Source organism: Chanos chanos, chromosome 6 (genome assembly GCF_902362185.1).
Source record: "Chanos chanos chromosome 6, fChaCha1.1, whole genome shotgun sequence".
Classification (NCBI taxonomy): Eukaryota; Metazoa; Chordata; class Actinopteri; order Gonorynchiformes; family Chanidae; genus Chanos; species Chanos chanos.
In genome coordinates this window covers 33,358,718-33,385,565 of record NC_044500.1, presented here as the reverse complement: position 1 = coordinate 33,385,565, position 26,848 = coordinate 33,358,718, and the positions used below count along the sequence as shown (strand labels likewise).

Genomic DNA, 26,848 nt, shown 5'->3' with positions numbered 1-26,848 from the left:
TATGAATGTGACTAGTGGGGGAAAAAAAAAAAAAAAAAAAAAAGAGTTCAGCTTGATCATAAAGAGCCAATTGTCTGGCATAAATACAAAACACTATGACCATAAGGTTTCATACAATTACCCATTTGAACTACTTCAAAGTACATTTTTCACAAGAATGTGAACAGAAGGCTCTGGCAGTCAGGACAAAACTCTGCAGTCACACTAGACCACTGCAGATCAGCTGCTGACACCCGGCAGGTTCCATAAACTCTTACACAGTCAATTTTATGAGCTTACAAAATGTGTTACTTTGAACATTTCAACAAAACCACAAAAAATGATTTCATACAATATCAAAACAATTTATAGTCATTAGTCTGAGACAAAAAAAAAACCCATGCAAACAAACAGGAGAAAAGTGACTTGATCTGAGAATGGCAGTAAAAGAAGGAACAGAACATTTATATGTATCAGGGCTGTCAAACAAGAGGCCAAGAGGCCATCTGCCAGCAACCAGTTCTTTTTTTTCTGTGTCCAGCAGTACATTTCTGCATAAAACTTTCATAGGTTACCTTTTAACCTATACCTTATGCCACTGAGTAAAACTGAGTAAAAGAAAAAAAAAATGTCAAATACCACCTTACTCGAGAATCAATTCTCTGCTCTGATTCATGTAGTTGCCAAATATTTATTAATAACTGCGTCTCTTATACAAATACTGCTGCGAAAATGGCCCCTAGGACAGTGTCAATCTGGCACCCCGGATCTACACATATATCTGATGCTTATTTCATATACTGTACATTTTTCTTCAGATACATCTGCAAATTTCTGGGTACTGAGGGGAGGGAGATTAATCTACTCCCCAATTCTTACAAAGTGCAATCCACCACCATCTTTCCTGTTGAAAAACATCTCCCATTTAGTGACACAGTTAATGCATGTACCATTTCAGCTGTTGGTGTCCATGCCAAAAATAAATCTCTATGACAAGTCAGAGAACCTACCGTCTTTAATGCAATAAGAATTATCCACGTTTTGATTGCCCCATGCAAGTGGTTGGAGGGAGAAAAATAACAAAATAAAACACGTGAAGTAACAAGTAACAAGTCTTTGAGCCCTTCTACTTCTCAGTCCACAACCACTATACTCCACAGACAGAGGAAAACATGGAATTCAGTGGAGTTTGTGTATTAGTGGAAGGCCCAGGACAACATCAGTCTAAAAGGTGCTTTCTTGACCCTACGCGAGAGCGGTTGGAACGCCGAATGTCAAACTTAGAGTCTTTACATCTCTGACAGACGTATGTCTCGGGGACGTTGGACTTGCGGATTTTGGCACAGGACAGGTGGATCCAGGTGTTGCACTGGTTGCACTCGATCATGGCTCTACCGGCGAAAGGCTTCATACAGAAACATGTCACCAGGTCCCATGAGTCATCATCTACGAGACAGAAGAGGAAGGCAAATAAATATGAGCGTACACACACTTCAAATACACCGCTCGCTACGCTCTGTGGTAAATCTACGTATTCAAAAGGGACATCTTGCGAGGTGACATGTAAGTTGTGAAACGTTTTCCAGCGTTTACCTGAGTCGACCATGATGTCTTCGTCATCCGCCGAGCCGTCCTCGTCGCGGAACACTACCTGCTTTCCCTGTCGGATCACAGTCCTCGTGGCAGGAAAGCCCTCCACCTTCAACACTGTCGATTCGCCCTCCGGCTGTACGCGCCTCTCCCGTGGTTCAGCTTTCACGCCGCTGTCTCCGCTCCCCGAGTCTTCCCGGCACGGAGGCTCCGAGGCCGGCTCCTGTTTGCAGGCAACGGAACCTGCGGCGTGCGAAGAGGCGCTTGAGCTCAGTAGTGAACTTTGAGAGCGGTGACTCGTTCGCTCCGTCTCTGGCGATCGTGGGCAGGGTACCGCTATGTTGACGTAATCCTCCGGTTCCTCCTTAATGGCTCGACCAACCCCTGGGATGTCTCCCTCGACTTTGGCGACTGGAGTGCCCAGGGCGCCGGACTCGTCATCCTTGTTCTTCTTTAGTTTCTTTTTCTTCTTCTTTACCTTCTCGGCTTTCTTCCTGCGCTCTAAGAGGAGGCCGGTCGATTTGGGGCGTTTGTGGGGCTCCGGTTCCTCGCTTCCTCTGGCCTCTGGTCGTTTGAACCCCGCAAAGCTCTTGCAGCTCTTGGGCTGTGTCAGTTGTCCTGGTGAGGGGAGGCTGCTACCCAGACGCTGACTGTCCCATCCGTCACTGTCTGCTGTGCTGCCTGTACTGTTGGGTGGACTGGAACTACTCCTCAGTGGTGTTTCCTATGGAGAGGACGAGGGGTTAATAAATCTGCTTGTTTTACCGGGCCCAGATTTGCTCAGCTGTAAATCTATCGTCACACTCTGAAAAAGCACATGAACTGCAAATCATCAGCGCAATACCTCTGAATTAAAATGGTTCTGCTAAATGCAGAATAGTCAGCATGTTCGAGCCAATAACCAGAGAAAATTCAGGGAAAACTGACAAGGACATGAGCAGGATATTCCCTCCTCATCATTTTATTTATTTATTTATTCAAAGGTTTCATTTATTCAAAGGTTCACTTAAGATTCTGATATTTTATGACGTGGCCTTTTAAAAATTCATCAAAATGCATCTTTTCAAAATTTGCTATGTATTTGACAGTATTAGTCTGCAATAATACAAATAGGTGGAAACTTTCCTGGCAGAATGGTTGGGGAAAAAAAAATCTCAGCATTACGATGGCAATGACTAACAACAAATAAGGAACTTGTTGTGCTTCACACTGGGTTTATATGCAGACCTCAAGACGAACAGGTTGTGACTCAGTCTGAAAAAAGCAATAAGCTGAACAACTATGACTGAAAATTATAACAATTGTTAGTTTGAACCAACTAAAGAAATACATGTAAATAAAGATCAGCCATCCTGAACTAAACCACATCAGTAGAGAGAACCCCCCCCAAACAACCACGGACTTCAAAAAGAGATCCCACTGGCAAATAATGATCTAATTGTACAATTTATCACAGCAGCCACAGTGAAATTTTATAATACCTTGAATATGAACTTACTACTTCCCTGGGTCTTTCCATTATTAGTTTTTTACAAAGCAACTTCTCATATACTACTTCTACAATATTGTGTTGTCAAAATTAAACCATCAGAGCAATCTTCTTGTACATTATCTTCACACTAGGCAAACTGTTCCACAAAACATCATTTACTTGTAGCCTACTGGAGAAAAGGGTCTTATGTTCAGTTCACTGTTCTGCGTTTTCAGTGAAAAGGATGAAAGCACATGGACTATCTGTACTTCACACCTGCTATTATCCTGAGTCATCACTGTCCATAAAGTCCACCCATACCCACACTGCCCGAACAATGAAGATGCACAGAAAAGATGCACAGTTGCCTATAGACCAGCTCATATAAAAGAACTTCCCAAACTATATGAGGGAACATTCACCCAAAGCAGAACTGGATTTAGGGAACACTGAAATTTCCGTGATTCAAAGGGGGGGGAGGTGAACATGTCTCAGTGTACCAGTTTTTACATTGCACTTTTTGAACTCCTGTCAGGATTTCAAATAATAATTCGAGAGTCCAAAATAGTATTCTGGGGATAGTGCACCTGTCTGGATTTTTATATAGAAAACATGTGATGTATGAAAACACACTGGTACGTCAGTGGTAGCCAACACCTATGGGGCTAGTGGTTTTAATCATTTAGAGTAAAGCAAAATAACTTATGGCAAAAATGTGTGAATATCTCTGAATGTAGAATATCAATTTGAATGCTTTCCCCTCAACTCAAAATTCAGCAGTTTCACTCCAAGGCAGGCAAATGACACTATGAAAAAACACTATGCAGCACCAGCTTAGCTGCAGTCCCCTCATAAAACTCAACACAATGGCTAAAGTATTCAAAATAAGTGCATATAAATACTAAAAGCAGATGAACTTACCACACTATATACATCTGATTATTTGAACAGTGCATACTAAGAACTGCTTTGATTTTGCTGAAGAGAATCCCAGGAAATATACAGGGGGAAAAAAAACGCACTCAAATTATAACACAAAGACAGGGAGGATGTACAAAAAACATGAATGAGGACAAGGCACCCAAGGATGAAGTTGGTTGAGTTTTAACTTGGTCTCCTGCCGTGTTTTTGCCATAATGACGCACGACTATGATCTACACTTGGTCCTCTCTCTGTGCGTTTCCGCCTAAGGGAAGAGCTGAAAGTGAAGCAAGGTCTCAAGGAACACTGCGGTAGTGAAGTTATGGCAATTAGAGACAGGGTCTAAGATGAGCATGGAGGAGACTGGATTGGCCCTCTTACCCTGGGAGGGAGGGCTGAGGTTTGGGGGTCCCTCTAGGGTGGAGAAGAAGAGGAAGAAGCAGTGGCAGGGCAGCGTGGGTGGCGGAGCTTGGCAGAACAGCTGCCTGAAGCGCCACCACCATTCTGTGGATTAAACAGAGTGTCAACAGATCTCGTTGCGCAGAGTGGGAGGCTGTGAGACCCAAACACAGATTTCCACATAGATTCCCATGGCGCCCTGTGTCTCGGTTGGGTCAATGGTGGGAGCAAATATCCAAAGACTGTGTGATAACTCCTCTGAAGTTGAAGAAAGCCTGCCTGGTCTAGTGTGTAATCCTGTGAGGCAAGGTTCTCTTAACACCCAGTGTAACTGCAGCTTCCACAAGTCATTAAGACTTCTTCACAGACCTAATATACACCTCTCACAGGAACACAAACAGTATACGAAAAACATACGACTAAGGTCTGATTTGTCTCTGATATATCAAGAGGGTTAAGAAAGGGACTTGAGGAGCCACTTTTTTTCTTGAGCAGCCTCCTTTGGGTCTCGTCTGCCTTGTCTGCGCCATTTTTCTCAAACGCTCACACACATTTACAGAGACAACAAGAACTACTCACCTCTTGAGGATATGGAATATAACCTGCGTATGCCAGCACAAAGGTGCAGAACTTGTTAAAGTCTTCCACTGTCCGCTGTCTCTTGCAAGTTGGACTGTAGCCCTACAAAAATCAACACATGCACAATGCTAAGAAACCATCTGTTCCTGAACACAGTGTATGTTTGTCCATACAATGTGTTCTTATTTGGACAATTCCCTAAACAGGCTTGTGAAATAGTAGGTTACTAACAATTTTATGATTGATTCTTGTCAAGAAACACTGGCTGCTCCTTTTATGTACTAGCAAATGATGGCAAATCTGTGTTTACCCTATCGAATTTGCCAGACAGATAACAGATTAATTTATCATGCATGGTCATATCACTTTGTTTGGTTTTATGTATTGACTGACGGCAACTAATGACGATACACTCTGTTAACATGTAAATTCGCGGATTTATAATTTAAAGAGGCAAAAAGAATATATAATATGAATAATTTTGTACAAAAGCCAAAAAGGGTAAAATTATAACTTGTAAAGGGTAGCTGTCATCGTCCTTCATGGCGTCGAAGACAATCAGCCAGTTAGCCAACTAACCTTAGAAGCTACACTGGCAAGTAGAAAGTACCTTCCCAGCTACCGTCAAGTCCCAAAAATCATCTCGGGTAAATTACAGACCAAATGCATTCTAAAAATTATCTTGTGTTTTTCGAAGGAAATGTCATTTAGGGTTATGATTTCATGAAGTGAAGAATGCTATCAAGATGTACTGATGTCTACTACGGAACCCTAACCCCCGCTCTCAGCTAGCTGGACAACACCGTGATAAATTTAGCTAAGTTAGCGGGCTGGCTTTTGACTGATAAGCAAGCGTACACGGAGTCATCAGTGTAATTAGCTGAACTATTCACTCTCGATCACGACAATGACAAATGGCCGAAAGTCACCACACACTGCTGAGTTACTCGTCAAAAAAAAGAAACAAGCTATCCAGAACAGCTAATTCTTTTCGGTGTTGGCTAGACAAGCTAAAAACTGCTCAGAGGAGTGATGGAACCTATTTTTGGCCACAAGTGCAGCAGTCAGTATGCATTCAGCAAATGTAACACAACTCACACGGGCATACAAATTGATGACAATAACAAATGACAGATATATGAATGCATCTAGAAATTTTAAACAACGATTACCTGAGAGTCAAAAGCACAAGTTGTAGAAACGTTGTCCATCTCTGCAATGCAAGTGAGTAAACATGGTTAACTAGCTGAAAATTTGTAAGCTACTTCAATCAAACTATTAGACAGTACTTGAAGCATTACACAAACGAGGCATACATGAGGGAACTAAAATTAGCGATACAGAATGCGTAAAATCCTTGTTGATCCCCTTCGCATTTCTCTGGACATACGGCCACCTAACCTAGTTATCGCAGCGTTTATGTTGTAGAGTTGTGCTACCTAGCATAGCTAAACTAGGTGAGGACACAAGACAGCAAAAGAGCTACTCTATTTGTGCTTAACAGTTCTGTCACGATAGTGCGGTCAGTAAAAGCGAGTCAATTGTTACCTTTACAGATCACTCATAAATGCCATCACAAATAGAACAGGCAAACATTTTTCATGACTAACGTAATTCTGGTTGACAACATCGTAACGCTAAATGTACCGCAATTAACGAAAGAATCCTATACTATTTACCAATTAATCAGAAAGTTAGTTATTAACTATTTGGAAAATATGATAATCTAAATACATGATGCAAAGTTAGCTTGGTGTTGTTTCGAGGCACGTCAATAGTTGGCTAATACAGCTAGCGAAAGGATGACGGCTGGAAGTGAACTACCCAGAGTCAACAAGTCTAGATAGACCAAATAAACAAGAAATACCAAGAGTGCCAAATAGCTATCAAGAACCAACCAACTTGGTGGATACGCCTTATTGCTTTACACCATCACACCCATTAACACATGTTAATGTCAACATACATGATACTGCCAAGACAAAAGCAGTGAGAGCCATTCGTTCAAAACTTCAAAATGAGCTGAGTTACCTTGCTGGCTAGCTGGACAACAAAATTACTGCTTATTAGCCAACCTTATCAAGCTAGCTAGCTAGTTGGCTAACTTAACTGTTTTGACTGAAGCCGTTTTGCATACGCACAAAGTTAGGCGAAGCAATAAAGAAAACAAATAGATCTGTTTCAAGATACCATCTCTAAATATTCACCTTAAGCTTACGCACGGACAAACATACAAACCGAAGTGACAACCCAAACTGACGAATTCCGTATAATCCGTAATAAGGTGTAAATGTGTAATGCAACTGTCGAAGCACACTATGTACATCCAGACTTCATAGCTTCATAGTCTGCCACAACATTACTGAGAGTGGGTGGTCACAGAGGTTTACGTCAAAATTGGCAATTTCTATTTCATTCGTCATATTAAAAGTCCTGTATCCATCGTGTTGCTATCAGTTTTTGAAATAAAAAAAGAATACAAATCTAATATTAGATTGTAACCGTTGTTTCAAATGTTAGGTTAAGCTATTCTGCGTGTGCATATAATTAGTCGCAAATTTCATGTGAGTTGAACAATTAAAACAATGTTCTTTGCGGACCTAAAGAGTTTGCGTGTACATCTCAAATCAGAATTTGTGGCGCGACCCGCCAACGCTAGATTGGACTGTAGCTAGGTTATATCTAATTATGGAATGTGTAACATACTTATAAAAATATTCAGAAACCAGTGTAAAGTTAAATGACTTGACAGACACTCACTAAAAGAAACTACAGTCAGGACTTAATCAGATTCAACCGGTTCTGCTGTTCAGTCTTAGGATATCATTCTGTTATTAAGGCAATAATTTGTCTCGGTCCAGTTCGGAATACGACCAAATCAGACCATGGCGTGCTGCTCATTAATCTCCAACACGACAGTGACAGGAGAGCTACAAAAAAAAAAGAAAAAGAAAAGCCTACGAAAAAAGTTATGCAGCACATACAATCTGTTACACCGTAGATAGAGAATACATACACATGCAGATGTGTTTATTTATATTGCCTTTTTAAACATATTTACAAGAAATTTCTCATGTATGGATCTGAGGAAATAAAATAGGCCAGTACAGTGGTACACATGACAAAAAGTTTTATCATAGTTCTTTAGGTAGCAAAAGTCATGTTAAAGGAATATGTCCACAATTAACAATCTAAGCACTGGCAGTGGCAACAACATGATATGTACAGTCTGTTACCTAGAAGGTAAAGAATACATGTGTGTGAGTGTGTACACATTATATTACTAAATGCAGTAAGTGCACTGAAGTGTATGGTGCTGGATATTAAAAAAGATGGGAAAGGTGACTTTGAAGAATTAATTTTAAAAACCCCTCTCACGGATTTGGGGGGGGGGGGGGGGGGGGGACTCCTGTTTCATCTGCCATTTGTCTGTACTGACATGACCAGCCATGAAAAATGAGACAGGGACAGGAGGACAAGAAAGCAAATCAGATTTTAACCAAGGCAAGGGAATAATTTGATTGGAATGATTGCTTGCTGTTCTGGTTTACCTCATTTAAATCACATATTACCATCAGCAACTTTTTTTTTCCTACTTGCTTCCTATGTTTAGATTATTGTCTTGCCATGTATTGATCTGAATTTGTGCTGAGTTTGGCATGAACTGTCTCAGCAGAGCAGACACAAGCAGAAGTGTCCAGGCCAGCTCTGCAGAGAGGGGCTCGTGTGTCAGTGAGAGTTGCCATACAGATCACAGTCCTGCAGGGAGATCGGGTGTCAGCGTAATCAACCAGTCAGAAAAGGGGGCATTTGCAGAGCGACCGGAAGACGAGTCAGACCCAGCTGTGTTGTTGTTCTTTCTGTGAGTAGTCTGTCATTTTATCCTCTAATTTTTAATACTTCAGTGTGCTCTGATTGCGTGTCTGTTCTGATGTGTTTTGTGCAATGTTTTTTCTTCTGGTCTCATTTGCTGTATTGCAGTGAATGAGTCAGCTGTTTTTTTTTTTTAGCTATTTAGGACATGGGGAAAGGGCTATGCTACTGAAAGGGGGAATCAGAGACAGATGAATGCACAAAGCAAACGCACATTCCCCTCTTTGTAATGATAAACAGGGTCAACAAACACCACTAGTCATTAGTTTTGAAAACAATAATAAATAATTAAATTGCACACAGTGAATTAGCTATTACTCCAGAATTCCAGCACACAGTGTTTGACCTTAAAGTAATGATATTTCTTCTTGTTTTATTGTCTCATTGTTGTTTAAGGAAGGATTAAAAGAAAACTACAGCTTCTGTTTTATCTGTTCTCAGTGGTCGTCAAGTATAGTTTTAGTGAGAGGTGGAATAGTTGGTTTGATAGATTTTAGGCAAATTGTTCAGGAATGTCTGATGTATCTTGTGAGTAAATACTGAGTGGATGTCTAACATCCTATGCAATGATTATCACATCTAACAATGATTTTTGTAGCTTATATACTTTGACACAATGCTAGTAGCATTAGTGACTGTAAAGCAGGAAACAAAATTAAAGATGAACCTATTTTGTATTATCTCATACATCCTTTTGTATCACGGTGAAATTGGCTGAAAATGTCTCTCAAAAGAGCACCTTTCTGCTTAGAAGGTTGTTTTTTTTTAGTGTGAACCAGAAAAGGACATTAACGCATCACAACAGCAGTAGTTAAAATATGCATTCTTTTTAATCTGGTTGCCTGGTGATGATGACTATCCTAGCAACCCATAGTTAACTGCATGTTTGAGCAGTCACTGCCATGCGGTTTAAAGAAAGCACTTCTTATGGAAATAGAACGAGTCAGCTGATCAACGCGTGGCCAACTGAGACAGCATTTTTTTTCCTAGCTTGTTTTAAAGTCTTCTTGAACATGAATCTTATCAATCTTGTCTGACTCTTTTTGTCTTTTGTATTTTCAGTTTCTGTGAAAGCAGTATTATAACTAGTTTCAGCAATGTCAAGAAACCTTCTTAAAAATCCTTGTGGGGAAGGTAAAAGTAACATGCTCTATGCTTTATCCTTATCAGTTAATATAATAGTAACAAGCCATGTAGCTGTCTTGATTAAACAGTGTAAATCTAGCATTAAGCATAACACTTCTATCTGTTTAAAACAGATAATACTTAGCACTGCTGTTCTTACTCCTTGCACACAATATTGCTGTAATCATGTACTGATATGCTCTAATTACGTCAATTTCTACCCTTTTCCAACTTGTTAATTAGAGTTAAGGCAAATTAAACACTAGCAGGGGAGCTCTATCGAAGTAACGTTGAGCAATTAAAATACTCACTCATTGTGAGCACGTAACACAGGAATTCAAATTTTGTAATGCAAATGTAGTCCTTTTAGGAACGCAACTATTTGATTGCAGAGTCAAAGTAAATGTGATGCCTGTGTCCAGAGCTTACAGGTTCATGATTGTTCCCTCTCCAGAGGAGACGGATTTCTGGGAGCTGACAGAAAATGGAGGAAAAGAGTGGCATGTGGAGGAGATGCCAGGAGACTGTGGACACTCTTTCCCTGATGACATTGTGTCCAAATACTTCACCACCTCTTTTGAGTAAGAAACTGAGAGAAAGTTCTTTAACTTACAGCGTGTGGTGAACACTTTTTTTTTTTATTTTAGCAGGTCATCGGACAAGGGATTGAACTGTAAGAGAGGGCTATGCAATCCACAAATTATTAGTAAAGATATTGATGTTTTCTGTGTATTTCAATGGCTCTTTTCTTTTCTCATGATCCAGGTTGTGCCTTAAAAGACAGGTGGTTGACCTGCTGTCTGAAGGCTACTCTCCTTCAGACTTGGACTCACAACCAGCTGTCACAGTGGAGGACTGGTGAGACCTGGAAGTGAACCCCCACACTCTGAAATACTTAGAGGATATTGTTCATTAAACCTGCATAGCCACCTGTCCTTGGCTTATGTAACAATGAGTGTGGATGCATTCAAAGTTTAACATATGCACCTACACCAGCTTTTCTCTCCCTTTAGTCCTCTTAGCTCGGGTGTTTGTGTGTTTCTTTTGGAGAGTAGGTACTGTGGACGAACAGACTGTGGATGTGTTTACCAATTGACCGTGTGTCTTCTGGATGAGAATCAGGAGGTGATGCAGGAATTTAAGCCAGATCATGTAAAGCTTGACCCGGACACTGATGACTGCTCTTGGAGACAGGTATGAATCCATATATTCTTCTCTGTGTCCACGCACAAAACATCCATCAGTAAGCACCATTACAAGATTTTTAGGGAAAACTGCTTGTTATTTTATTATTGATTTTTTTTTTTTTGCCACCCTTGTCATTATAAAAAATAAATTCATTAAACTCAGCAATGATTATCAACCTATGTTATTAATACATATGCAAATTGTATCCCTGAAAAAAAAACAAAAAAACAACTCAAAACTCTTAAAAGATTTTTATAAGCTCATAAGAGGCGTTAGCAATTTCGGGCATACCTGATATCACTGAATTTGAATCTTGACTCTTGAATCCTGCAGGTGAGCCATACCTTTACAGATTATGGCCCCGGCCTACGCTACATTTCCTTTGAGCATGGCGGTCAAGACACTAAGTATTGGGATGGGTGGTTTGGAGTGAGAGTGACGGGGAGCTCAGTTACTGTGGATCTTTAAAAACGGAAGAAAAAGAAGCAGAAGAAGAAGAGACAGGTGATAATGGAGAGATACTAACACTGTTAAGAGAGATACTGGAGGGACCAAGTTGTCTGTGAGCTTATTGTGACAGCAAGAACAAATAGAACAAATTAAACATAGGGCAAATTCAATAGTATTGATAAATATTTAGCTATAGCTTTGTGCAGGCAATGCAAAATATAAAAAAAAGAAAAGAAAAGAAGAAGATATAAAAGCTGAGAGGATTTAGTATTATAAAAAATGGAAAGAATGAGGAAGATATCTATGAATTACACAGCAGTAGCTTCTAAGAGAGGGGTCCTGTTGTAATCCTGTATGCATCTACCTCTTCGCAAGTACTTCCTAATTAACTGTAATCATCCTACTTTTATGTTCATTAATGCACTTTAACTAACTAATGCACTTTCCATAGTTATTAACTAGAACTAAACTAATCTATAAATGAAGTGTGGACACTGTACAGCTTTCTGTCAACCTAGTGTATCTGACTCCAAAAATGCAGAACAAATACCACATGCTTGTCATTTGAAGCAGAAAAAATAAAGGCATGGATTCAAAACAGACATTTTTTCTTTGAAAGACTATAATCTTTGAAAATATTCAGTAATAAATTTGATACACAACTTAATGCCTCAAACCTCTGAGTACCACTACCCACTGTGCATTATATATATATATTTTTTTACGAGTTAGAAGATGATAGCTAAGACAGTTCACCTGCAGCTCTACACAGTGGAATTTCTGGCCTATGTAAATTTGATATCTGCAGAGTGGGTCTTTACAATCATGTCTCTTTGTAGTTAATCAAAGATTTAGGCACACCATTCATGTATTATTGCCTTCGTAATATCAGTCTTACCCAGTATCCCCCCTTCCCCAACATTCAGGGATACACCTACATTTTAAGGATTCCTTACACTGAAATCCAAAGAGCCTCTCATGCAATGCCACAGTAAACAAAGCTATGACCAGAATGGATGACAGGATGGGCATTTAAACAGATTCTCAGTATTCTGTTGCTAACATGTCACTCAACTGTAGTGAGGCATCCCTGATCTAATTAAAAACATGAACAACGAAGTGAACAAAACAAATTTTATAAGGAAATTCTTTAATATAAGAGGTGAATCCTTTTTACAATAGGTAGCCGGGCACAAATGCAAACATAACTTCTGTCACAAATTAGTACTTTCAAGTAAACTCTTTGTGATATAACTAGTTTATTCAACAAAATCAAAGAAACGTGAATATAATATAACGCTTGCAAGGACATTGGTATAAACGCTTATCATCTTATGAGTGACTCGTTTCAGTCTGATGATTTCACTTGTTTACCATTGTTTGATTTCAGCAATAATGTAAACATGGTAACACTACAACCACAACATAACGGTTCATAACATGTCATTTTAAATGGTCCAGTACTGTAGAGGAGAAAGTGAATGAATGTACAGAGGTGATGTCTGGTCATATAGTCGCTGGCATATATCCTGTCAAACTGTCATGTGCACCAGCTGTACAGTGACAAAATGAAAAAGGAGAAAGAGCTGTGTTAGGTGAATAGTAAGGAATGATATGTTTGGAGGCTCTGAAGGTTTACGGAGATCACTGAAGCTTAAAAAAAAAACCATACTGATATCAAAACAAATCTCATTAAAATCTAAACTGAAGGTCATTATGAAGAATAAGCACCATCATAACAGAAGTGATCGCAAAAGAGAGGGATATTCTGAAAGTACAACTTAAACCGATAAGATTAACATGTAACAGGATTGTCCTATCAATAGTGTAACTACAATACTAAGTTGATTGTAGTGATGTCAACAAATGCTGTTGTTTATTGTGTCCATGTTTCTAAAGCTGCACCTAAAGCTTTTCTACAAAAAGTGGACCGTTTAAACATGTAATAAAGGTAGTTCTTATAAGTCTGTCACCAAAAAAAAAAAAATAGCTTTGTTATGTCTGGGCCAAAGCCCCTCATTAGCCTCTCCTTCAAAATACTGGGGAGTAAATAAGGAATGCTCTCTGGGTGCTCTAAATACTCCAGCTATTAGTGCATTATACTATTAGGTTTTAAGGGTCAACAGTGAGAACAGAAAATGATTATCACACAGATTAGGGACGTAAAAATATGTGGTTACAACATTAATGAAATGTTGTAACACCAGGCCTGATTGTATCTCTACAAAGGCTGAGAAGTTAGGTGCTGTCTTCTTTGGCAGAGAAGTTATTTGTAGGCACATCTCTCACTCTGCGGGTGTCTGCATCTGCTTACAGAAGGCCTCAAACTGCTGTTGTTCCAGTTCTGTCATAACTTTGTTCAGTGCATAGATCTGTAACACCGAAAACAGAGGTATATGAAAAAACAGCTGAATGTCACTTAAACTACCAAGGTTTATGAGGGCATTTTTAAAGCATTATCACACTATCCAGGTTAAGTAAATGAAATACCAATATAAAGTGTCATTAGGGCATTGGTTAACTAAGTGAGCCTTGGGGGATTCTATGTGTATGAAACTCTGTTGGAGGATTCCCACCATTTGGCATTTTGATAGTGGCAGTGGGATAACGGTGCATTAGGCATTTGTTCATTGGAATATGGTTTACACTATTTCTATTCAGTGACCACTTGTACCCGGTGGATGTGGGTGTTTTTGTTCATCGGGGCAGAAAAGACCCAGTACGGGATGAAAGTAATCACTCATAAAGGCTTTGTATATACTGACATCTACCTTACCCTCTTAAGGGTTAAATGGACTTAGACAATGTGAGGTAAAATCCATCCACACCACAAGAGAGAGCAAAAAGAAATCTTTTCCACTGGGGGAAAAAGACGCTCCAGTCTGTAGGCTTCTTTTCCATCAGTCACATCTAGCCAGGGTAAAGGATGATTTTCTTCACGCTTGACCACTAACCTGGGTCCTCACACCAATTTACTCACGCTTTGTGAAGTGAAAAAGGGGCTTATACACTGTATACTGACCACAGTATGCTCAGGATTCATGTAACTATCTTGTGAAACATCATTAAGTTCAGCAGACTTTGTGACTGAAGTTCTTGTCAAACCTTGTTATACATGATCCTAAAGATGACATATTACCTGCTTAAATGATTGAGTAAGTATTTTCTTTCAATAGGCCATTTGTCCTTTATTTACAAAAGTGACACAAATGTCCTCTATGTTGGAATCTACTTGGAATATATGGGCACAGACAAATAAAGTAAATGAGTATTAAATTGCACGAACATCACCTCGGCTCTCTGCCTTTGTTTTACTTCCTGCTGAGCAGTTTTCTGTTTGGCTCTGTCTCCACGGGTTGGGGTCTCCTTCTGTTTTTGCTTGTCCTTACGGCATGCCGGCTCCATGGTGGGCTAAAAAGGAAAGTTCCCGGTCGTGGTGTCTTCTGCTGGGTATACTGTAATTCACCAGCCTTTCACAGAGAAACAGGGATGTTTGGACAGCAAACACACTCCAAGCTTGGTGGGAAGAATATTCTAAGCGACAATATGACTTTCCGAGAACTTCAGTTGTGTAAAATTACCGATTAGCAGGTTAAACGTGCTATTCGGCTCTCGCTATGCAGGGGGACTTTCTAAACCACATCCCGTTATTTTAACTTGGAGTTAGACATTTCATGACAGCAGGGTTGAGTATATTCAGTAGTGGTAAGATTTATAAATACATATATTAAAATGCATCGCCACAAAACGCAGAGAGTTGTTTACTTGTTAGATAATGTTCATTTAGGTATGTAAAATAGGTTGTCTGGATAGAACCTCTATGTTTTGAACTGGATAGCAAAGACAGCTACTTCCAGTGCTACACAAATCTATTTTGAGAAAACGAACAGACACGCAGTCTCTGTCGATTGCTTGAGCGGACCAGACTGTTACTGAGAAATAACTTACCTATCATCTGTTCCTGTGGGATCTGCTGATCTGTGGACCAGTGCTTCATTAAATGATACCTAAATACTCTTGCACTTAGTCACAGCAAGCTAATAAAATCACCAGTCCGTTGTTTGCGTAACTGTGAAATAGTCCCGGGTATGGCCAATACATTAGACAAATGATGTTCCTTTTCGTGGCGTATCATTGACTTATTTCTCTCTGTCTAGTTTATAACAAAGTTATAATTCCTCTTTTTACGAAAAGAGAGATAAAAATATTTTCAGGATGTTCTATTACATGTTATTTGACAATTAGTTGCCATCCAGCAACTACCGTGCAGTTGCACAGTGCGTTGTTGTGGCCACCACATGAGGTCACTGTTACTTTTCTGCTGAGAGGATATGACCAAATTGTTGCTATTAAAGGAGGCAATGGACATCACCCCATGGACAATGGTTGTCTCCTACGGTACAGATATGTTAAACATTAGGCTTTTCGTGCTTGGAGATGCATTTTAATTTTGGCTCTTTTCCCCCCTTTTTCTTTTTGTCTTTTATTTTAACCATTGCAAAGATGAGGTTTTGGCTGCTGCTCAACATACTGAAGCACCCAGTAACCTTGGTAAGAAAAACAATAGTGAAATCACATTTCTACATCTGTATTGTCAAGCACTTGTCCCCTCCCAGTTAGATTTGTTTATTTAGAGAGAGAGCTAGATGTCAAATCATCCAGTGTGATCATATGAAAGTCATGAAAAGAATTTTACTGGGAGTGCTTTTGAAAACAAAAGAGGAGCTTTGGTTCCTGCCACTTTGGCATTTTAATATATCACATTGTCTCCATTAAATTACACAGGTGACATTATTCGAGTTGAAATGTTTGTCTTTTTTGGGTCGTATTTCTAATCCAAGACTGACACCAAAATCCAGTCTTGTGTTGGCAGATGTTGTCGTGCTTGGGTATCTGATAATAAGCATGCTCACACGTCCCCTACCATTAAACAAGGTAGTAATGATTACATGAATTAATTATCAGATGGTCTGACACATTTGGACCACCTAGGTAAACCTATTCAATGCTTACCAAGTGAAGATTTTCATTAAGTTAAATCTGATACTTCAGAGGTTGGTGGAAAACAAGATCCTGATATAAATCTTGCCTCTTTGAACTGATCTCCTGTTAGAGAACAACTGGAAGAAACTGGAGGAAAAATGTTGCAAATGTGCTGTGAAATAAATTTGTTTGAGAAAAACAGTTGTGTTTAGGCTAGTTTCAGTATGTGATGATGTTTTTACGATTCTGAACTTTAAAGCCTCTGTAATTGTCTTTATACTCATATCCATTGGTCCTGCAGTGCCACTTGATATTTATCATGGCACATTCCAACGTGTTCTCATGGATTCCATCACAAACTCAGGAGAGCACTTGTTCTGAAATAATATCCTGAGAAGAACAACTGATCCTTAATACAACAGACCCCATCCAATAGATTTTCCACTGAGTTGACTTTCTTATGGGCCTTCCACTGTACCTCCTAAGGGAAAAAACTGGCAATGTCCAGAGAATTCCTGTGAGCCACTGCCATGGTCTTAGGAGAGGTCTGTGGAAATACAGCCTGAACAAACTGAATGCGGTGGGTCTTTGAGATGCTGCGAGCCTGTGATGCTAGATTGTTGTCAGATGCATAAACTGACCGCTGCCCACTTTCTAAGTGTAGATCGGCAGTGTGGTGAGGTGGCTATTCAAGGGTCAGAGATCCTCAATAGAGTTCATCCACATAAACTATTTGGGCCAAGCAGTTTTCACTACTGAACTTCTCAGACACAGATACTATTACATTTAAAATACTTATTTGCTGGTTTCATACAGTATAGATACAGAAAAGGCATGCAGAGTAGTGGTGCAGTGGGGGTGATCTCTATTTTAAAAGGGAGGGAAGATCTACTATGACAGCAGATGATTCAAATGCAGAGGAAACCCTACATTCGAAATTAATGTGGAGAGGAAAGCAGCTTCTGTTAGGCCTTTCATATTACTTTCTTTGAACACATGACCTTTTAGCCACAGCGGTGTCCAGCTCAGGGCTGCAAGCTTTTCCTTGCTACCAGTGAAACCCAGTACAACATTGACTGTTCAGTGCTAAAAATAGATTGTCGAATGAATGATGCCCAAAATAAATGCTGAACTGAGGTTCTCGCTCTCTCTCTCTCTCTCTCTCTCTCTCTCTCTCTCTCTCTTTTTTTTTTTACACCTGTAGTGAGTGTGCCCAGTGGATCGCTGTAGTTCCAGCAAAAACAGTGGCATTTAGGTGCAAAAGGAAACTGGTAAGGAATGAAGTGCAAACGATCTAACCAGATGTGGGTCATCTATGGGGTACCTGCATATTTCATCAATGCACGTATTAGTAATGATCTTATGTTCTAAACACCACTAGCCACATTAAACTTGTTTTTTTTTCCCACTTCCCGTGGCCTTGATCAAACTTTATTTTACCACATTCGTGGACAGCATTAGACATCTAAATATTTGTAGAAACAAGGCATGTTGAACCTTACTATTTATTTTAAAATTGTTAAAAAAAAAAAACAAAAAACAAAAAAAACAAGATCTATTCTTAACTCCTTTTCCTCGTCTGTAACAATTGTATATAGGATTGATTTCAGCCGGTGCAATGGCAGCCAACCTAAATTGGTTAAGCATTGGTTTGAGAATTATCGTAGACGAGGTGAGAAACATGTTTCACGTCAAACTTTAGAGGAGGTATGAAATTTGACATGCCTCAGACAGATATGTGCCAAGGGAGAGCCTCGGGAGTCAACATTATTACAAGCAACAGGCTGCAACCTCGAGTCAATTGGACTCTTTCTTTTCCATGGCAGTGAAAAGAGCCTTTTTCAAACAGCAACAGAATAATTAAAACTGACATGTGATAGTTTGCTGTGACTGTACTGCAGTCTGAGCATTTCGTGCAAAATCTCTCATTACTTCTACCTGAGTGGTATCAACAAGCTTCAGTCATAGTATTTATAACTGAGTTGTGTATGGAATTGCAAGTGGGGTGCTCTGCTGTATTGTGGTTTAAATTAGTTTTTAAATATTATGTCTTAAAATTGTCCAGACATGTCTGACACAGGGGGTACTCAATTTCTGTGCTAGCAACACCACTCTGGGCTTAGATGAAGTATAAGAACCTTTTAATAATCTTGTTGCAGAGGCTTTTAATCTTGGTTTAACTGAACAATACGGATGCATGTGATGAGCTAACAATTTTTCATTTATTTTCCTCAAAAAAAAAAAGAAAAAAAAAAGAAAAGAAGAAAAAAGCTTTTCTTGCTGTTCCATAGTGCAAGCCCCCTAGTGGTAAAGACGCATGCATCCTTGGTTCCTAAGTGATTCATATTCATAATTAAATCTCTTTTCCTTCTGTTTTACCTGGAGGGAGAACTGTGATCACACAGATCACTATCTGTATGACCTTGCATTATAGATTAGTTTGAGCTATTTATTGGTTGCAAGAATAAGCATGTAATCATAGTTATTAAGGTAATGAACATGCGTATTGTCTACACTTGGCAACCACAGTGCAGTCTGAAACCAGGAGAAACTGGTGTGGAGAGGGGTTATAATTACAAGAACAACAAATTAGCAGTACCTTTTGACCTAGAGAAAGCATAGACACACACATGAACGCACACACATACTCCCACACACACACACATGCACGCGCACACAGGCACACGCACGCACACACACACACAGACACATGCACACACACGCGCGCGCACAGACACGCACACGCCTTTTGTTGTTGTCTTACCTTGCCTTTTTTATGTTCTAATAGTACTCCTATTGGTAACCACCTCTCAAAGTAGATAGCAGCAGTTACTACAATCTTGTTTTTTTCCAAGTCAAAAATTTCAGGTGCAGGTTGTCCTTTCAGTGTTCTTTTGGTTCCCTTTCCCCCCCCTCTCTTCAGTTCACCAAAGAAAGTTTTCTTTGGGAGCTGATTCTCAGACATTATTGACATAAGGCCAGACACAGAAAACAAAAACAAAAAGAACTCGACTCGCTGTTGGTGCTCGCAACATCTGCGTGCTCATAGACGAACAGAGCAAAGAGACAGACTGCTGAGTCTCTACTGAACAGAGAACTGACCAAATGTGGACAACATCACCCTGAATGAAACTTGTCACAGTGAAACAAGACAGATCACCAGAGTTGGAACTGGAGCAGTTGTGCTGAAGAGGAAGAGATGGGATGCCTGCGTTTATTTTGCTGTCTCTTCAACTAACTCTCAAGTCTCCCCTAAAAGAGTTAAATGACATAAATAGATGACCTTAGAACTCGTCCGTATGGCAAGAAACAGACAGCCATCATGGGTGCTTAGGAACCACTATGGCCAACTCTGATGCAGTCATTCGTATTGTAGCCTGACCTCAACCATGCGGTTGTGGTAAGTCCAACGTGGAGAATCTCATCATGTAAGACAGCTTCAAGCCCAGAGCTGGCACAGGTTACTAGGCATGGAACTGTGTTGTAAGAGCACATGAGGCAGACAGATGCAACAGCAATGGTCTCTCTTGTCAAGAACATTCTCCATGCATGACCTACTTATATCACACATCATCTCTCATTTCCAAAAGCACAAGAAAACTACATGGATGCATCCACAGAGCAAAAAAAAAAGTGAGAGACATGATTTCAGAGTGGCAAAGGCCCTATTTGGAGCTGAGGGTTGAACTCCAAACTTATTGGAAATCTCCAGACCTCCCATAGATCCTCGGGGCAACATCGCTCCCAGATGGCTAAACCTTCCAAAGCTAAAAAACAAGAAAACATTCACTCAAACTTTGTGGAGTCCGTTGACAGCCATTTGGAGCTTCTGTACTTTAGTTCTTCATCCAGATATACAAAATGTACCACTCTAACACAATTCACTCCTCAGAACTGAAGGGCTTTGGCTCCTCTGAGCAAGACGCAAAGGACCAGTATCCATAGAAGAAATATCACCCTCACAAAGCCCAGACAAATGATAGTGGCTCAGAGAATCATTGAGATGTTTTTACTTTAGAGCACTTTACCTGAAAAACCATAAACTCTTCAGCAAGCAGAAAAGTTAGTGGACTTGATACCATAACTGCACTGAGCTACAAGTAGGAGTGTCCTGTCTACACACACACACACACACACACACACACACACACATACAGATTTCTGTCCTCTGTTCTTCACACACACACACACACACACACACACATACACACACACACACACACACACACACACTCATTTGGCCCAGTGGTACTTTACTTACGGTATTTTGTGCTGCAGAGGGCTCTGTGTCACTGGTGGTTTGATAACAGTGGAGAGGCAGGCAGACAGGCCACATGCATCAGTTTATGTGAGGAAATGCAGACAATACACTGCAGTCTGAGCTGTTTCAGGGCTCTTTTATTTCCCAGTGTCTGTAGAGGACGTTTAACTCTTGCAGCTGGCATGCTCTGTGCATAGGTAATACCCAAGGAACCTGGATGCTTCTTAAAAAAAAAACAAAAAAAAAACAAAACATGAGGTTTCACAGGTATGCGTGTGGCAGAGATGGAGCTTATTTCATATGTATTATGCAAATACTGCCTTGGCGGGTAAGCACAGCATCCTCTTTTTAATGTAAATAAATCCTCTGGCAATAAAATTTCACTTGTTATTTCCTTGGTTTCTCTCCCATGAGCTGATGCTCAAATACAAGTTCTGCTTGTTAAACATGGTTTGCCCCCCTCCTCTCTCCCTCTACCGGCATCTTCACTGTCTCGTGTGGGGTGCGGAGGTGGCGGGGGTGGGTGGTAGGAACAGTCCCTCTTTTAAGGCTGCTTATGACAGCCCTTCAGTGTGTGCACCCTGGCAAGTCCCAGGTTTTTGGGCTGGCCTCTTAACCAGGAGCTGCTTCTCATTACTGCTGTTTGTTTTGGCAGTGGCCAGATGGCACTTAGGAGCATGGAGCTGTGCAAGTGTCCAGGCCAACACGCGATATTTATGTTTGGAGAACGTGGACACCAGTTTAGTTTAGATAGATTTGATAGTACCCTTAAGAAACCCTGAGACAGAGAGAGGGTGAGAGAGAGAGAGGCAGGGAGAGCTATAGAGAGAGAGAAAGAGAGAGAGAGAGAGAGAGAGAGAGAGAGAGAGCCATAAGCTCTTTGTTTGAGGCCAAAAAAAAGAGAAAACATATACTCAAGAGGAAACAAATCGACCATTTTCTTTTCTCTCCAAGTATAATTTGGGTCCTAACCCTCCTAATTTTCTGTCTGGGACAGCTTGTGGATTGTAGAGTTACTTACACATAGTATTATGTATTAGGTTACATTGACTATTGGTCTCCATGTACCAAGACTGTGATAAACAATACAAGCAGTCTTGAAATTTGGCATAGACTCACAAAGTTGTAAAATGAATTGTGCATAACACAGTCTCAACTCTTACACTGGCATTAATGTGATGAATTCTGGATAACTAAAATAGCTCTGACTATTCAATAAATGGCCTACCACATATTATATAACACACTGTCTAAAGAAATACCACAAAGGTGTTTCTTTAAATGTGAGAAAAATCAGGAAAATATTACATGGACCTTTCACTACACACTGAGTCTGAAGATCTGAGAAGACACAGCCACTCTCCCATTCCATATGCAAATGAGAAGATGCATGTTGTTTTGGAAAATGGACGTGTCTACTTGGTCTGGAAAACATTTGATTTGTACATAGAAGAATGTGCGACAGACTGATCTATGGGACACATTTGCTTTCAGCTGTGAAGCGATGTGGAGAATACAGTTTACCATTGATTTAATCTTGACTGAGAGACAGTGTACATTGCATTAGTAGATGTAGCTGCTTGCAGAGAAGCGTAGGGTCACAGGTTCAGGTTTTAGGTGGGACAATTGAGGACACTATTAAATCTGGAGTGTTCCAGAATAGCCCAGCTGTACAAATAAAAGCTAGGGATTTGCAACCCACCAGGAATACAGGTGTAATTCAAATGCATGAATAAGCACAGTGTAGTTGGACTGGCATCCTCGTCACTGACGTTTGCTACATATAACAAAATCAATACGCGTCAACACGTGGAGAAAGACAGGCATCCAGATGTTCACTGCATGTAATGTTCACTCTTCAATCCACCCAAAAAGCTGCTGACTTTCTTCACACCATCTATGCAACAAGGAAAGTCTTAATCCAAATGAAACAGCCCCTACCTGTTCAGTTCAGTGCTTTCCATCCGGAGCGCTCTCTCTCTCTCTCTCTCTCTCTCTCTGTCTCTCTCTCTCTCTCTCTCTCTCTGTCTCTCTCTCTCCTTCCACTTTTTCTTGGTGTCATGCTGGTGCCAAGGTTTATTGACACAGTGAAAATATCACGGTCTGGTCCCTGAGGGAACAGTGGGTTTCGCCGACGCCGGGATTGCAGTTAAGACCAAACAGCACTAATTGAAGGAGACGCTTACAGTTGCTCCTCTGTGTGACTCTGGGGGTAAAGTTGGCAGTGGCTGCAGCCACTGGCTCTGAGGTGGGTAGTGAGCTTCCTACATGCCAACGATGCACCCCCAGGCAAGGAGGCTCTTTCTGGATTCTTTCTGTGAGCTCAAAACACATATTGCGGGATGTCTCAACAAGGCAAAACGATACTATCAACAGACAGGGGTTCTTTCCCACATGCATGGTGTACAGGCCCTGAGCACATCTTTCATGTATGTTAAATTAACCTCATTGTTTGTATTTTGCGCAGTTTGAACAACTGAATGCAACCTTAAAGCTTTGCTACGTGATTGTGCTTCATACCTCACACAACATATATTAAGGCAAGTATTAGCAAAATATTGTGTTTACCACAACTAAAGAGTAGCTTGAACTAGTCTTGGGTGGGTGTGATCATGCGGGCACCATCAACCAATCAACCAATATTTGGCCAATAAATGGAACTTTGTTCTTGCACTGTGGTGAAGACTAGCTATGGGCTGAATATAATGGCAAATAGTCTTGGTTTTTAATCAAAAAGCGACCACATATGAGGGGATGGTTTATGCCATTTGTGTCATAAATATTGGAAACTAAACTGGAGAGTAGCTCATCAATAACATGGTAAGCTTTAGCTGAAGTTAAGCTTAAAGTCAACGTAGACAGCTAATCCTGAGGACATATCTTTAGTAAAGTGGGAAGCTAAGCTTATGGTTAAAGTGGATGTCAATGCTTAAACAGTAAAAAGAGCTGGCAGCTAAGTGAAAATAGTAATTCACTGTATCAATCCTATTGTCTATTTTTGCTTTTCTTTTCACAGTAAATATTTTCTTGCTCATTCGAGGTAAAATTAAATGATTTAGTTTGAGGTCCACAAGTACATGTGTTATTGTGATAACAACACACTTCTTAACTTCAGGACTAATTTTGTAATTAAAGTTTCTGAGTCATCAGCAGAGAGAGGGATTGTCATCACACATTCAGCCAGTGACAGTCATGCCAGGAGAAATCTATGATACAGTAGGAGAAGGCTACTCATTCTTTATACTGCCAATGCTTTAATTACATAAAAGGAAATTTGTTTTCATGCCTCAGGAAAGGGCTGTTTATGAATTCCTTGAGTGTGTGTTGACAATAAAAAAAATAAAAAGTGAGTCTTAGACACTGCCTATAGAGGAATGAAGAGACAAAACGTTGACAACATAACTTTTTCTGTAAAGTACATTACAAAGTCTGGAGAACTGGAGGGCAGTTAGCAATGCGAGTGAATTATCATTATCATAACTTATTGTTCTCTTATAAAGACCATATAGTGATATATACTCTTACCAATGGAAATAGAAATTAAACTATGACACACATTGTTGTGTGTCTCCCAGACATAAATAAAACTTTCCATTACAATACAATCCTATGTAGCATTCTCTCTCTCTCTCCCTCTCCCTCTCTCTCTCTCTCTCTCTCTCTCACACACACACACACACACACACACACACACACACACACACACACACACACACACACATAGGGGAAGAGAAAGAGCAAGAGAGAAAGAGAGAGAGAGAGAGAGAGAGAAGGGGAACGAGGGAGGGATGAAAGCCGCCAGCAGTAACAACAGGGAGTAGTCTGATCAATAATGACAAAGTGGGGTCTCTTTATTCATCATGAAGAGGAGGGTGGAGAGAGAGAATATAGAGGGAGTGATAGATGAGGGGAGGGGAAGGGAGAGGGAGTTTGGAGGGGGGGGGGGTGCTAAAGCAAGTGATGCACAAAGAGAAATATGTTTTTCTTGAGTGAAATAATAATATATAATAATAATAATAGAATATAAGTTTATTATATTATATTATTAAATATGAAGAAAGAGGCGAAGAGAGATTAAAAACAGTGAATAGAGGTAGACTGCAGATTGCATACTGATAGTCTCTGTTTAAGAAATTTCTTTGCAAGATACGAGAACAATTAATGTAAGCAGTCCTGCCAGATACCTGTTTTAATAAACTGATGGAAAATTGTAGATAAAAAAGAAATATGTATATGAACTAAAGCAATTAGCAAATGAAGCAGTGGGCCCCACATATCCATTAATTCATATTTAAATCCATCACTTGTTAGATTCATAATGTTCATTCATGCACTGACAAGGTTACTGTGGGTTAAGCATCCACAGTCTACTTCCACCCTAACTTCAGCCTTACCTTTGAACATGTAGTTAATTCCAATTGAATTTCAAGAGCAGACTGACAAATTACTGTCACTAGAACTTCAGTTTTAAATTTGATTATTTCCAGCTCACCTCAAACAAAGCTTATCTAAGCTATGTCACTGACGAGGTAAATTTATTTATTTAGGAACTATATATGCTTTATATAGCAACTGCACACCGTAATATTGGACTGGATGGTGCTGTCTTTACAGATCGACTTGTGTTGGCATTGCACCAAACTATGTGTCTGTACATGAGCTGTAATAAGCACATAGAGGCAGGTGTTAACTTTCTGATCAAGGCCGTTTCATGCTCTGAGCTGCATTTAATGCTGGTTTGCTAAGTAAGTGTTTGATTTGACTTATTTTTCAACAGCTTATCATTTTTTCCCCCACAAGTATTACAACACAGATGTTTACTTAAGTGAAGGAGCATGTTCTGGTATGCCTTTACCAAGCTGCAGGTAACGCGGGTCACAAAATAACTTCAGTAACAAAATTCTTTATCCTCTGAAGTTGATCCTTTTTATCTAAATCATCTGATGATGTTTGTAGGGTTGTCATTTTTCATTCCAGAGGTAGAAAAAATAAGCTTATAGGATTTAAGAAAAACATGTACCCAAATTAAACTTCCAAACACTGTTGTAGAGAATGAACGTAAACTGTTCTAATGGAGCAGTATATAATTTACAATATTGGGCCTCACATTTTCCCCGACACATTACATCAGACAGCGATTGTCATTTAGTTTAAATTGAAAGAACGTCACTTGTAACTTTTGTTGAAGTTTGCCAAAATGCTGCTAGATGTATTCTCTAAGGAAGAAACATTGCCAGTTAGGCTATGTCTTTGTGTGTAGATCAGAGCATGCTGCCAAGATATCTTTTTTTTTTTTTAAATCAGCATATAAAAATGCTGATCTACAGATAAACAAAGTTGAGTTTTATAGAATACTGTTGGGAAATACTAAAAGAATCTACAATGCATTCATATTCCTTTTTTATATGTACCGGTAGCTGCCTCCCTGAACAATATTGTCATGAAAAGTGGACTTTGATGGCGGTTTTAGTTAGTCATGGTCTTTTTTCAGAGGGCACAGCTTGGTTATGTGGAAAGGTTCTGAAAAAGTCCAGGATGCCTTCCATGAAAAATACTTTGGCAGGAAATCAATGCTTTGGTCATGCATTCACAGATGCACACTTTTCTCTTCAAACATAATGGAAACAACCACATGTACATGTCCACACCAGAGTTCAGAGCAGGGCATATAATTTAAACATTTCTTGTTTCACTTGATTCAGTGAATGGCAACCCCCCCCCCCCCCCCCCCCAAAAAAAACCAAACAAAACAAGTTTATGTAATGATACCAGTCCACTGACCGATGTGGGTATGAGGTCACAACTAAAGAGGAATAGGTCTGCAAGGTGTAGCCAAGATTGTTGCTAAGAGTCATGACTGCCCTTGCGGTGAAGACCAGCCAACTGATTCAGTGAGAACTCAAGCTAAAAGGGAAATGAATGACTACAGGGAGATGCAGAAATGCTGATGCACTCCACCATGTTGGGGATCTGCCCAAGATACACTTCATCATAATAATGAATAAACAAATTTAATCTTGTATTACGTA

General features: G+C 39.9%; 3 protein-coding genes across 4 annotated transcripts; 1 reads left to right on the top strand and 2 right to left on the bottom strand.

Moving 5' to 3' along the window:
- Positions 1-647: 647 nt before the first annotated feature.
- Positions 648-7,195, bottom strand: phf13 (PHD finger protein 13). 2 transcript variants are annotated; one of them, XM_030777326.1, is made up of 5 exons: positions 7,147-7,195; positions 6,112-6,152; positions 4,940-5,041; positions 1,573-2,293; positions 648-1,425 (listed from the first exon to the last, which is right to left on the bottom strand). In XM_030777326.1, the coding sequence occupies exons 2-5, from the start codon at positions 6,148-6,150 to the stop codon at positions 1,199-1,201; spliced, it is 1,089 nt and encodes a 362-aa protein (XP_030633186.1). In that variant the 5' UTR covers positions 6,151-6,152; positions 7,147-7,195; the 3' UTR covers positions 648-1,198. The 2 variants fall into 2 exon arrangements, with proteins under 2 accessions (XP_030633186.1, XP_030633187.1); XM_030777327.1 differs by lacking the exon at positions 7,147-7,195 and having other exon boundaries at positions 6,112-6,196.
- A 1,576-nt stretch (positions 7,196-8,771) lies between these two features.
- On the top strand, positions 8,772-12,154 carry fbxo2 (F-box protein 2). The gene is made up of 6 exons (XM_030777857.1): positions 8,772-8,801; positions 9,875-9,946; positions 10,392-10,518; positions 10,703-10,795; positions 10,993-11,131; positions 11,459-12,154. Exons 2-6 carry the CDS (start codon positions 9,910-9,912, stop codon positions 11,591-11,593), a joined length of 531 nt encoding a protein of 176 aa, XP_030633717.1. The 5' UTR covers positions 8,772-8,801; positions 9,875-9,909; the 3' UTR covers positions 11,594-12,154.
- Positions 12,155-12,772: 618 nt separating this feature from the next.
- On the bottom strand, positions 12,773-15,608 carry svbp (small vasohibin binding protein). Its single transcript, XM_030777671.1, has 3 exons — positions 15,524-15,608; positions 14,867-15,045; positions 12,773-13,947 (listed from the first exon to the last, which is right to left on the bottom strand). Exons 2-3 carry the CDS (start codon positions 14,978-14,980, stop codon positions 13,861-13,863), a joined length of 201 nt encoding a protein of 66 aa, XP_030633531.1. The 5' UTR covers positions 14,981-15,045; positions 15,524-15,608; the 3' UTR covers positions 12,773-13,860.
- Positions 15,609-26,848: the final 11,240 nt, after the last annotated feature.